Source organism: Lepisosteus oculatus, chromosome 3 (genome assembly GCF_040954835.1).
Source record: "Lepisosteus oculatus isolate fLepOcu1 chromosome 3, fLepOcu1.hap2, whole genome shotgun sequence".
Lineage (NCBI taxonomy): Eukaryota > Metazoa > Chordata > Actinopteri > Semionotiformes > Lepisosteidae > Lepisosteus > Lepisosteus oculatus.
The window spans coordinates 4,034,359-4,046,830 of NC_090698.1; the positions used below are offsets into that span (position 1 = coordinate 4,034,359).

The following is a 12,472-nucleotide window of genomic DNA, read 5'->3' on the forward strand; positions in this document are numbered from 1 at the left end:
CTGCCATTCATATTCACAGTTGTTCCAAGAGCCTCGAACACCTTCAGGAGCAGAGCAAAGACCCCTCCCTGTAAAAGGAGGGAGCACAAGCTTTATCCACACCCTGCAGTGGCCCCAGCCTCAGGCAGAATGGACCTCCGCATTCAGGTCATAGACAGTACTCACGCATGTTTACCACTCCGAGTGTTCAAACCTCTGTATTTAGATATATGGCTCACCTCTGTGCGTCTTCACAGCTTCTGGGAAAATGACGAACACTGCATTTATCAATGCCAATTAAGGGATGTTTTAACAGAGATTGCCAAGGTCTTCTCAGTTAACACGAGACAGTTAAAACTTTTTTGTTTGAAAATAATTGCTCAGGTATCAAAACTACTAATGAATCATAGTTTTTAAATTAGTAGCTTGAACAAGATGCGTCTTGCACGACAAAAAAAAAAAAAAGATTTAGCCACATACAATTTCTGTGTGCACGTTTAGGCTTATAAAAAAGTTTATTTGCAGTACAAAAACAAATGCAAAAAAACAAATATATTAACTTAGTACAAACTTGACCAAACATCTATAAATACATATTATAATAAATAAAAAACTAATTAAGTTACTACAACTCTTTAACGCTACACTAAAGTAACTATACAAATAGCAACGTTCATACATCACATTGTATAGAAATCAACAACATGGGTGTTTGTAATTTAAAATTACTGAAGCTCACATCAAGTCTTGTGGGATGTAGCTTTGCAGTTAGGACATTCAGGCAAATATTAGAAAGCCTACAGTTAACCAGCAGGTAAAACTTTTAAACAAAAATTAGCACCACAAAAATCACATCAGGCACTTTATCTTCTCTTAGAAGTTACAAAATAATTGACAGCGGTGTGCCATACCTAATGACAGCTCAGCACACAGCATTTATTTTCCTTTTCATCTCTCGGCATTTTTCTATTTACATGCAACACAATACTCTTTTAAAATGCTTGACTCATCATAATAAAAACATGGCACACTCACTAGTCAACCAGACCAACAGCCACCCCCCTCCAAATTAAAACTGATTCAAGAGCCTGCAGACTGACGGACTTCTGGGGTTTGGTTTCACAGAGAGCAATCTTATCTCTGCTGCGTCACTGCAGCGAGAGAGAAGCGCAACAAAAACTAACCTCTCTTTCGGTGCGGCAGGCTCTTATACATTCAATTCAGCCCGTCTCACAATATGGTTGTGGACTAGCAGAGTCAGCTGGGCATTTTGGAACAGTTTCAAACACCTCAGACCACAGCTTTCAAGGCAACAGGACTTTGGCGAACACACTTAAAGTTTAAGAAACAGAAAAATTCATAAAAATAACTTGTTTTTCCCCCTGAAACGTATAACTTACAAATTTATAGGGAAAATGTTACAAACAAAGGAAAGTCAATTCCTAATAAAGCTGCAGAAAAGGCAGCAGAAAGAGGAGGACTTTTTTTTTTTCTCTTTGGTTCTCCCACCCAACGCCCTCACAGAGGATTCAAACCATTTTCCACTCCCCTCACTCCAGCTACACGATCTGCTTCAGCTTAACAAGGCACCGAGTTACATCCAGGAAATGATCACTCGTTACAGTGGCTTTCGCAAGGCAGCAGGGGTGATCAAGAAGGATCCCCGTGGAAGAACGCGCTCCCTAGCGCTGCCCGTGCTAATCGCAGAAGGTCAGTTTCTCAGAGTCTGAATGAGCCCCATGAAACAATCCCTTTGCACAACATTAACTCGAAGTCAAGCATTAAGCTGAAGCAGTGTTAACCGAGATGTGAAGCACCTCACAGTACAGAACGGTCGGTATACAACAGTATACAACCCAACGTTTAATATGTGGGGAAAAAAAACATTGCTTTTGCTAGCAAACTGGACCGCGCTTGGCGATCGAAGGAGGAAAGGCAGGAGCTAGATGACAAAGCCTGGGCTCGAGAGCCGCTCGTCCGGGACCGACAGCTGGCTGAATATGGGCAGCCTGCGGCCGAAGCACTCGAAGACCGAGGTGTCCGAGCCACTGAGGCTGCTGGCCGAGCTGCCCGAGCCCCCCTCGTGGTCGGACAGGGAGGTGGCCGACATGCTCCTCGAGCCCGGGGCCAGGCCGGCGAACGGGGGCTGGCGCGGGAACCCGTCGTCCGACGCCGCGGAGCCGCCGCGGCCCGCCCCGCGGAAGGCGCCGTCGGCGGAGGGCAGGAAGTGCAGGCCCAGGTCGCTGAAGACGGGGAAGGCCTCGTGTTCCGGGAAGGTGGGGGAGAGCAGCTCGGGCACCCCGCACGACCCGGGAGGAGAGGCGGAGCCCCCCCTGGGTAGGAGGGCGGGGGTCTCGTGGGGCTGGAACGCGGAGGGGAACCCGGCGAAGCTGACGCTCTGTGTCAGCGGGGGGGGCCGGCGCCGGCTGGCCGCCTGGTCTCGCGCCTGGCGCTGCTGCTGCTGCTCCTCCTCCGCGTTGTGCACGAAGTGACACCGCGTCCCATACGGGCAGATGCCAACCGTGTGGAAGGTCCGGCAGCGCTCCGTCTTGTATTTGGGGTGGCGGCTGAGGTCGCGCAGCTCCTCGGCGCCGTGGGCGAACTGGCACTTGGCGCCGTACTTGCAGACGCCGCCGCTCTCCTCGAAGGTGCGGCACAGCTCCGTTTTGTAGCGGGACGAGAGGAGGCAGCCGGGCGCAGCTGGCGGGCGCTTGGCGGGGGCGGCGTCGGGGCACGGCCACCCCAGACCGCCGCCGTCCGCGCGGTCCCCCCAGAAGGACGCGTGGCCCCAGCCGGCGGATGGGGGCCCCTCTGGGATCTTACCCCACGGGCCGGCTCTCGGAAACGGGCTGGCCGACTCCTCCGCAGAGAGGGGGCCTGGGACAGGTGACAGACAGGCCGCCTGGGCACGCCTGAAGCCCACTGCTTTCACGTCTGGCGCCAAGCCCCCGGGGTGATCTCGGAGGTCCAGGCTGCAGAACGTCTGGAAGAGAGCAGCACAGAGACCGTCCGCCATTAGCAGCGTTAGAGTGGCCCGGTGCGTCCAGCAGCCAGAAACGGGACCCCCCCAGCTCTACATCATGCAATCACATGGACGGAGGAGGAAAAAGGGGGCTGATCAGCAACAAACTTGAACCGTGATCAAGTTCGCTGCAAGTCCTGTATTCCGATTTACAAAGGGCTAAAAAAAAACAAAAAAAACGATGTGCCAGAACACCGTCCACCCTGCTTAAAGGAATGATACTCCCCCTCATTTGGACTCACAGCTGGAACTTGAAGACTGAAAACGGAAGTTTAAAAATTCTACAAGAGGTCTGAAAAAGACTAAATAGTGCGTTCGAGGTTTTGGTAGCGCGGGGGAGGGGGGGTGTTACACAGCTCAGAAAATCCGGATGCAGTACAAAGATATCATATAAACAACGGCTCCGTGAACTTTAACCCCGACACTCGCTAAGTCTCACGTTATTGGTGGGTGGGGCGCAGAGCTCACGACACCTCCAGCAGCCTCCTGGAGCGGGGGAGTGCGACAACTGCAGACAAACCTGAGTGGGGTTTTTTTACAGTTCTGGCTCAAACTTTGGTCACACACCGGAGACACTAAAGCTTTTCAATACATTGCCTGTCCGCGCCGGGCCTTAATATTAAGGCGTGTGCAGAAGTGATCGCATCTACAAACCTTAATAATATATTTTATGTACAGTGCACTGGAACTTTTTTTTCCTGTTGGGAACTGTTCTGTAAAAATGCAACAGTGACTCATGACCGCGGTCGATCAGATAACGACAGACGAGTCACACGTCAGCGGTGTACAGTGCACAAGCTTTCAGCGGAGAATGAGAGAAAAAGATGTTTCGATAAGAAACCGTGCCGCAGTTACTTTTTTGTATCAACCTTTTAGAGTAATTCAACCACGACGAAATACGACAGCCCAAGGATCTGGAGTTTCGAACAAGTCGAAGAACGTTTCCATCCCCTACACAAAGCACTGACGAAATAGGACGGAATTCGGACACATCGTGCCAAATGGTGAGAAGTCGGAAATATTTTCAGCAACGCAACCCGTCTCTCACCAATCTCTCTAAACTTCTAACCTGTCCTCACGCCTTTTGTTAACTGTATCAGTTTGTTTACCGGGGACAAGCTGACCGACTACCGGCATTTCCACACGCCTCGGGAAACGCCGTTAACAAACACGACACCGGTCACACACCTGCACACGGGCATATGCTGTAACTGCACTACCACCGCCTCGGTGCTCACCAGTCTTCTATCTCTACACTCACTCCGGAGGACAGACGGATGAACGTCGAATACGGGGGGGAGGGGATAAGCATTCCCACCTTGCTCAAAACTTCGTCGCGCTCAAAAGTCTGGGCGAACACGTACGACGGCATCCTAGCCAGTCCGCTGCCGCTCTCTCGGTCGCCAAACCCTCTCCGCTTTGCCGTGGCCCCGCCGTCCCCTCGGCGTGCAGCTTCTGACAGCGCCGAGCCACACGTGTGGTTTTAACCGTGTGCGCCCGCTCGCGGGGCCACGCCCCCGTCCCCACTCCACCGGAAATGCCTGCAGTCCCGCACCTAAACATCCGCCCTCCCCCTCCGCGGCTAAACCGAGTTCACCCCCTTACCCGGGATCCCCCCTGCACCTGCCGGCTTTCCCGGCAGGCGAGCCCCCTCCTGCATTTATTAAATCCCGAAATGAACGAATTATGATGCTTGACTGCCACTTTTGCAAGTTTTTCCCCCTTATTAAACAGTCGGACATATTCATTTACTAAAGAAACGTAAGAGTTAAGAGCCGACCTCCGCCTGTTTAACAACTGAACACAACCGATTAGTTCGAATTAGTCCCTATTCATCCTCTTTCGACTAAGGGTTCAGTTATACTAAACGACACCTCAGCCAACGGGTGTGGGGGTCCCCATAACCAAGACTGGGAGCCCCTATGTAGAGGTAAAGGGCATGAACATACTACTGTGGGCACAACGTACCATAACAAATATAAAATTGACATGCAAAAAATGCTAACGACACAGCCGCTGTCCGGAAACCAGAATTGCACGCCAGTGTACAGCAGAGACCCGCGCAGTGCGCTGTGGAGGAACTTCTAACAGTCACTTAGGAAGTGCGGTACAGCAGGAATGTGGAGCCTGACGCTCAATCAGTTGTTGAAAATACAACTACTAATACTGAAAGTCAAAATGCAAGCTCGAAGATCCAGCTGTTGACACAACCTTTACGATCCGTAGGAAGGACTTTTAAGATGCCGGTTGCCGCAAACCGACCCCTTGTTTCAGATTTGTGAAAGACAGTTACAGCAAGTGACGATATTCTTCAGTTTGGTATGTGCGTCTTCACCGCCGCAGGTGTGAAAAAGGCTCCTATTAAAGGTCCCCAGATTATTGTTAAGGTGGGTCTTTTTTAGGAAACCGCCCCCTGTCCCCAACCCGCGTGGTGAGCGGATGCTCGCCCCGGAGAAAACTGAAACAGTGAAAAACCGTGTCGGGCGACCTGCTCTCCACAGCCACTGTGCCGGCGCCCCCTCACTCAGGAAATGTACGCCGTCACACTAGACAAGGGTTTAAAATCACTGCGGATGGCTGCTTCGCTCGTCCTGTGTTTAACAACGAAAACTTGTCTCGGAAGCTTGGGCAAACGATAAGAGTGAGGTATTGGCATTGTAAACAGAGAAATCCATGAAACTTCAGTTTTCTAAGATTGAAAAAAAAAATGGAGACTAGAAACACACTGCAAGATAAGACCTCTATGCTTTCCGCGGCTAAAATGATAATTATGTGTTTAAAAGTGTAAAAGAGAAAAGCTGAGATGTGCTTAAAACCATGATACTGAAGAACTGTTGTTTCAAGCCACCATGTGCTGCATTAGTTTCACAAGAGATATCAAGCACTTAAGTGCACAAGTTACTATTTAAGACCAATGCAACATATACTGCTGTTACTATTTTTTTCTGGCTGAAGCTTTAATCCAAATCTTTAATCCAGTTGCACTAACACAGCTGGGAATTTCACCAGAGCTGTTGGGGCGAAGCTGCTTGCTCAGGGGTACCGCAGCACTGTCTCACCCGGGATTTACAAGTCTCCAGTTCCGGGTCCAGAACCCTGAGCCCTGCTCCACATGGCTGCCCCTCCACACATCTACAGACAGATGGGTTTTGTCAGAATGGCAGGAACCGGCCCAGCTGGTCTCAATAATTAATCAGAAACGCAGTGTTACTAAATAGTGCATAAAAGCAGGGAATGTCCCAGTGACCAGTCATCCTGAAACCCTGTGTTACTTTCTCAGGCTTTAACTTCCCCGGCCCAGACCTCTTCTTACTTTTAACCCCACAGCGTCATCTCTCCGCCTGTCTCCGTCTGACTTGTCACTCTCTAACTGTCTGAGCACATGTGTTGGAAATCTAACACAAAGAGCTGCCTAGCCTTTTTACTCTCACTCTCAGAGTTTGTGCTGATGAAGAGTCAGATGGGGAAACAGTGCACATCGGACCAAAAATCAGAGAGAGCTCAGCACGCCACTTTGAAGTCAAGTACAGGCAAATGTATGGCATTTTTAAGTCTCTTAAAATACTACATTAATTAAATCTTCAACTGATAAAATAAGATATCTCTCTATTAAGTCTCACCTAGCATTTTTGTTAGGGCCACACTCACATCCTGCCCACCTGAAACAATAAATTTTGTGTATTTATCTTCGTGTTGCCAGCCCTCCACGATCTTTCTGAAGGCCCCTGGAATGACACTGTGATCTTGGGGTACAGGACTGTGCGCAATTCAGCAGGAACAGACTGTGAGTAAGCAACCCCTCCCCCCCCAAAACCATATGAATGTAATATCAGGTTTGCCTCCTAACAGCAGCCTCTGCATAGGCATCATGACATTCAAACACTGTACTATGGAGACAGACATTCCACTTCAAAAACAGCATGAGTGAAACTGTCCGGTCTCACAATATCTTATGACGGCTACAGACATATCGTCCTCATGCATGGATGTTTTGATGCATGATACACAAATGCTCTGGCTGCATCAGACAACAGTGTTTGAAACTTGTTCACAGGCACAGAGATGGGGTTTTGTGTCCCTTCATAACACTGGACAGAAAACAGCAAGAAGAGCCTTTCCTCTTATCACAGTGGTGCTGACACCCGAGTACAGCAGAGCAGATGTGTCTGACAACTCACAGGTACAGCAGGAGAGCCACGGTGTCAGACGCTCTGCTGTGGGCCACATGTGTGATCAGCACCGAGAGCCGCAAACAGCCAGGATTTCCTGGGTACGAGGCCTTTGATGGAGAGCAGAGGTGCTGACAGAACCCATGAAACATTCAAATGGCTTGTGATTGACGGGCAGTTGGACGTGCTCTGCTTTGAGCTGGCTGAAGAGTGAGAAGACAAACACACATCATTAAGCCATCAACAGGGGCAAACTGTGAACATGTGACGCCTGTGGCCGTGTTTTTGCAGGGCCCCGTTTGGTGACATTGCCCAGACGTGAGACGTGAGAGAGCTGTCCAGTGTGTGAAGTGCAGAGGCTTTGATGTCAAGGTGATGGAGGTCGCACCAGTGACCAGTGAATACTCAGTGCCAATACTTCAGTGCCATATTATTCATATCAAGCCAGCATCTCAACACTAGCCGGAGAATGATAGAAGAATAGAGATTTAATTCTGCCAAATATCGCAACATGTTAAGAACCTGCAAACTACAATACAAAATGCTAATGGTAGACCCGTTTTTTATGTTACACTTTAAAAGCATCCATTGTTATAAAATATCTCACTATTTGAAAGGAAGGCATTTACAAAGAAAAGTGACCGGAACAACAAAAACAAAGTTTTACTTTAAAAAGCCTCCACAGTACCCAGAAATATATCCTCTCCAGCACCAGGTTACTACTGCTAACGGAAGCCTATTGTGCTGTGTTGTAAATGTGTGACCTGTGGGAGTGTCAAAGTTTGTATATTCAGACTACTGCAAAATAGACCCAGGTAAGTGCAGACTAAATGAACAGTCATAATTCTAGTTCTAAGTAGAATCGAGAGGAAGATATGTCAGGGGATTCCTAGGTAACTCACTAAGTAAAAGCCTACATGCCAGATGTCAGTCATGAGGTTCCACTCTCAGCCAGGACATTGGGTAACTGATTCTCGACGTGATGGTATACAGCTGTCTGGGCAACACCACAGCACCAGTCCACCAGGGCTTTCTTAATTTTCCAGCAATCAGAGACTCCCTTGTCTAGTGGGCGACTTCAGCGAGACGTGTGCCTCTCCTCAAGGCATTGCTTCTCTGGAAGGGCATAGTGGAGGGAGTTAGCAGCATGCCAAATGTCAAATGGCTCTGCAAGCAGGCACACCAGAGGAGCATGTCTGCGTGACTCACTCTCTCCCAGTCGGGTGCACATTTAAACTGGGGAAACAAAGAAAAATCACAAAGTCTAAAATTAAAAAATAAAGCAAAACCAACGCCATTTATCCAAAAAGATCTAAAGACACACCATATGACTTTCAGCAAAGGATTCTTGAACAGGAAATAAAAGAGGGTAAATCTAAAATACTTAAAAATACTACCTAGTAAACATGAGAGTGGTCTTCTGGGTTAAGAGAAGTCCGCACTATACTTTGAACTTCTGCTTCTACCCGAAATAGAGTAATTTCATTACCAGCAGCAGAAGGAGCTTGTTAGTGCATTGAGGGTTTGTTTTTTTCAATTCCACAGTAAGCTGAGCCCTAACAAGGTACCTTCCTTTGTTGCAGAAAAAAATAAAGTCCTAAAGAGAGGGAGAAGAGGCCAGGGAGCAAAATGTCATCACACTAAGAGGCTTGTCGTGACACAAGAGCACTCAAGGAGTAGCTGACATAAGCGTTTGTATTGTAGACCTCAACAATTAGCAGCTACACAAACTTACAAAGAAGAATGAAGGAAAAGAGGGGAAAAAAGTCCCTTGGTTTTGTCATTTGACCGATTGTTGGAGCAGAGCTCTAAAACTTGGAAAATAATTAAAGTACTTTGTGGTTGGGGAGGTAGCCAGGACTTGTGAAGCAGAAAGACTTAGTTCAAGACTGCTTTTCAAGCTTTCCAATAATACAGAACCTGAATATCATGCACACACATACCGGCTCATTGATTTGACCACTGATATCTTAACAAGCAGAGCAGCCTTTGAAAAGAACGGCCACCCAAAGCTTACTTAATGGGACCTGCTATATGTGTGGTAGACGATTTGATACATGGGTATGCTTTATGCAGCGTTGTTCATTTTAAAATGAACCGTAGTCAAATTTCTTTTCTCCTCCCTCGTCTCGTGCATCTGGAGGACACGATTCAAATTTCACCTTTCTGCTACAAAGTCAAAGGTGAGCACGTGAGCCCAAAGCCCGAATATGGTTGGGATTCTGTTTTCAAGACCTGTAAATTACGTCGCAGACAGTTGGAAAAAAAGTTACACCTCATGCAATTAGAGTAACAATTAGAGTAACAAGAATGTTTAGGATGCCTTCAATATCAAACAGAAAACAGTAAAAAACAAACTCAATATAAACACCCCAAGAATTACTGAATCTCTCGAGCGATCGCCTTTTTGAGGCAGCGCCTTGTACTTTTTAATAACCCAGATATTCACACTTTTACTGACAGCTTTCAGTCAGAAGGAGAGGCTCCGGGTGCTCCTAGGGTGCATCTCTCATAATACATGCTGACCTCGCCCCCTCAGTCTCTGAAAACGTGCCTGTGCTCGGGAGACCCAAGGGCTGTTTACTTAAAGGCGATTAGAGTGTGGTAAACAGACTTTTGGCAGGTTGTTTTGGAAAAGCTGAGAGGGTCTCAGCAGACTGTTCTAACGTGATGTTTCAGAAGAGAGGAGTTTGTGGGTGAGTGTTGGCGGTTGGGGAGGGGTGGGGGAGTTAGATTTCCTGGGTTGTCTTACCTACTTAGCTTTGCCTGGGGAAAAGGGTTTTACACACACAATAACAAAAGTTCTGCCCTTCCCCCAACACCTCACCTCCCCACCCCCATCCTAAATGGGAAGTTTCGGACTGTTTGACTGTTTGGAAAACAAAGTGTTAGCTGAAGCCCTTCCCAAATCCAGAATCGTAACAAAGGTAGGAGTTCCTGAGAAGCAGGGCGACCGGAGCTACACTCTCAGTTAGGCAGAACCCATGTAAAATGGAGCATCACAGCACCCTGGAAAAAACAGAAAGCAGCGTTCTTGACAGACAGAAAGAGGGAGATGCTTTCACTCAGTTTTGTGGTCAATGACGTAAAACCGAAAGGCGCAAATCTTATTTTCTCCTTGGCTGATAAAAGGCCACAGACATGCTTTCGCAGAGAAACATGGATGCTGCAACTGCACTCAGAGCCTCTTTCTGACTCCTGCAAAAACCACATCAGTCAGATTTCGCCAGCGAATACATTTTAAACGTCATCTCATGTGGAGCTTAAAAGACTGCTCGCAAATGCTGAACGAGACAAAGACCTGAAAATTACAACACTATTTCTGATTGGCGTTTTGTTTTTTATAACATAGCACACCTTATGAAAGGTTCATGATGTACCAAGCATCGCCTACTGTTTTAATACCTGATAAAAAGAGATAAAAAGACACTCAGTGACTTAAAAACTAAAAATGGTAGGGAGTTGTTATAAGTTAAGTCAATACTGATGCGGTTAGGCAGGTTTTCCTTTTTAGCCAATTACTTGAAAATCACATTCTAAGAACATCACTAAATGGCCATGGTTGTAATTACTGCCGAAGCACAAGTCTTTCTAAACCTGGTCCTGGTGAAGTCTCAGTCCAGATGTTTTTATAGACAGCCTTTAAAAAAATAATTTTCTGAAGGCCTGGAACAAATGAACTATGATCCTTAATTGAACCTGTGGTGTGTTAAATAAAGTAGAGATCATTTGAAACAAAAATCAGAATATCTTTGAGCCCTCAAAGACTAGTGTTCCTTTAATGAAAGGCTACTGGCCTAATTGACTGTTTAAACACATTTTCCCCATTTTTAAATAACAGGTGATTTAGTGTGACCCGTAAGGACATCCAGATTAGTGCTCTCTAGGATCAGGGTTGGAAAAATCTGGCCTAAAGGCAGAACATAAATGCTTGTAGTTCTGCTGAAGCCAGCTACAAGAAAGAGAAACACATGTTTTGCCCGCCTCTGGCACTCAGATATTTGCTTGACTTGACAAGGGCTTAAATCTCAGCAGATGATGTGTTTGGAAAATGTCAGGAAAATCTTGAACGGGAACAATAGTTTGTCAGATGTATTCCCTGGTGTTCTCCCAGGGAAGTAAATGTTAGGTGGTAATTTGCTAAGATCCAGGAGACAACTTCCGGTTTCATTCCAGTTTCCTAGTTGGTTTTCTCTTGTTTGTGGAAAACAACAGGGCATCCACAGTTGCTGTTCATGGAATTGCTCACTTACTTAATAAGTCCAGAAGGAGTTTCTTGGAAAAAATGAACCAGAAAATCGAACAGCAACTCAAAGCCAAAGCACAACATCCTGAAAGACCAAAACCAAAGGACACTAGAGTCTTGGAAGTGAAAAGATCTCTGCCGGGAATGTGGGATGACACAGGGTTGGGAGATCAAAGGTTCAAACCCAGACTGGCCAAACCAAGCAGCTAATACCTCACTTCCTGAAGTGTCTCACTAGTCATCTTCCCGTAGTCAGAATATCTCAAAATCCATCAGAAAACAATGACCTCTGGGGTTAAAGCTGAAGGACCAAAAAAGCTAAGGGTTCATTGGCTAGAACTGCAAATTCGAATGCACTGGATTTTCAAACAGGTCAGCATGATGCCACTCCAATGCATGTTGCAGGGAACTGCAGCAGAAGGGTGGAACAAATATAGAATAAGCAGTATCACTGAAGGCTGCACCAGGCCATAGACTGTCTCATAACACTGCCCATGGTTCTGTACTCACTGGGGACAAAGGAAGGGATTGTGCTAGTTTTAAAGGTTCCTTATCACAGCGATCAAATGATCTTTTTATCAGCTATACCACCAGGCAAACAAGTCAGCAGAACTGAACACAACTGCACACTGCAGCTTGTGCATCATGCTGACAGACCGATTAATGGCTTTGGTTCCGGGGGAAATCTACTTACATGCAGAAGCTGCGTCAGTGCACCTCCCTGACTTGGCAAATTCATCCATGTTGGCAGAAAGTATAAAGAAAAAAAAATCGAGAAAAAAAAGTAAATAGTGCCCTTTATGGTCTGGACTTCGAAAAGGAATGGTTTCATTAAGACCTGGGAACTGGTGATATTTTCTTTTGAGCGCGATTGGGAAAGAAATGAATTCCAGATACAGCCTGGACGCATTAGGAGGCACCGTGGCAAAAAATTCCTTCGGAGGTGATCGGTTGCTTCCAGGAACATATTGGAAAAAGGAGGGGAGGGGATTGTCTGTCCGGAAGCACCGCCAGAGCAGCTGCTCAGACTGAAAGTGTTAGACACACTGCGTGTCT

The 12,472-nt window shown here is 47.0% G+C and overlaps 1 protein-coding gene and 1 long non-coding RNA gene across 3 annotated transcripts; one reads left to right on the forward strand and one right to left on the reverse strand.

Annotated features, from left to right (window-relative positions):
* Positions 1-475: 475 nt before the first annotated feature.
* LOC138227537 (mRNA decay activator protein ZFP36L1) lies at positions 476-4,522 on the reverse strand. Its single transcript, XM_069186311.1, has 2 exons — positions 4,320-4,522; positions 476-2,962 (listed from the first exon to the last, which is right to left on the reverse strand). The coding sequence occupies exons 1-2, from the start codon at positions 4,371-4,373 to the stop codon at positions 1,922-1,924; spliced, it is 1,095 nt and encodes a 364-aa protein (XP_069042412.1). The 5' UTR covers positions 4,374-4,522; the 3' UTR covers positions 476-1,921.
* LOC107076654 (uncharacterized) lies at positions 3,470-10,909 on the forward strand. 2 transcript variants are annotated; one of them, XR_011185018.1, is made up of 5 exons: positions 3,470-4,005; positions 6,439-6,537; positions 6,702-6,785; positions 7,462-7,542; positions 8,754-10,909. It is a non-coding gene; the product is annotated as an uncharacterized lncRNA (long non-coding RNA). The 2 variants fall into 2 exon arrangements; XR_001477838.2 differs by lacking the exon at positions 8,754-10,909 and having other exon boundaries at positions 7,462-7,687.
* The last annotated feature ends 1,563 nt before the right edge of the window (positions 10,910-12,472 follow it).

Excerpts from the sequence above, each read along its gene's own strand:
- LOC138227537 (XM_069186311.1), bottom strand. The coding sequence starts at position 4,373 with ATGCCGTCGTACGTGTTCGCCCAGACTTTTGAGCGCGACGAAGTTTTG. Across the intron at positions 2,963-4,319 it reads GCGACGAAGTTTTGAGCAAG|ACGTTCTGCAGCCTGGACCT; the intron begins GTGGGAATGCTT and ends GCTCTCTTCCAG.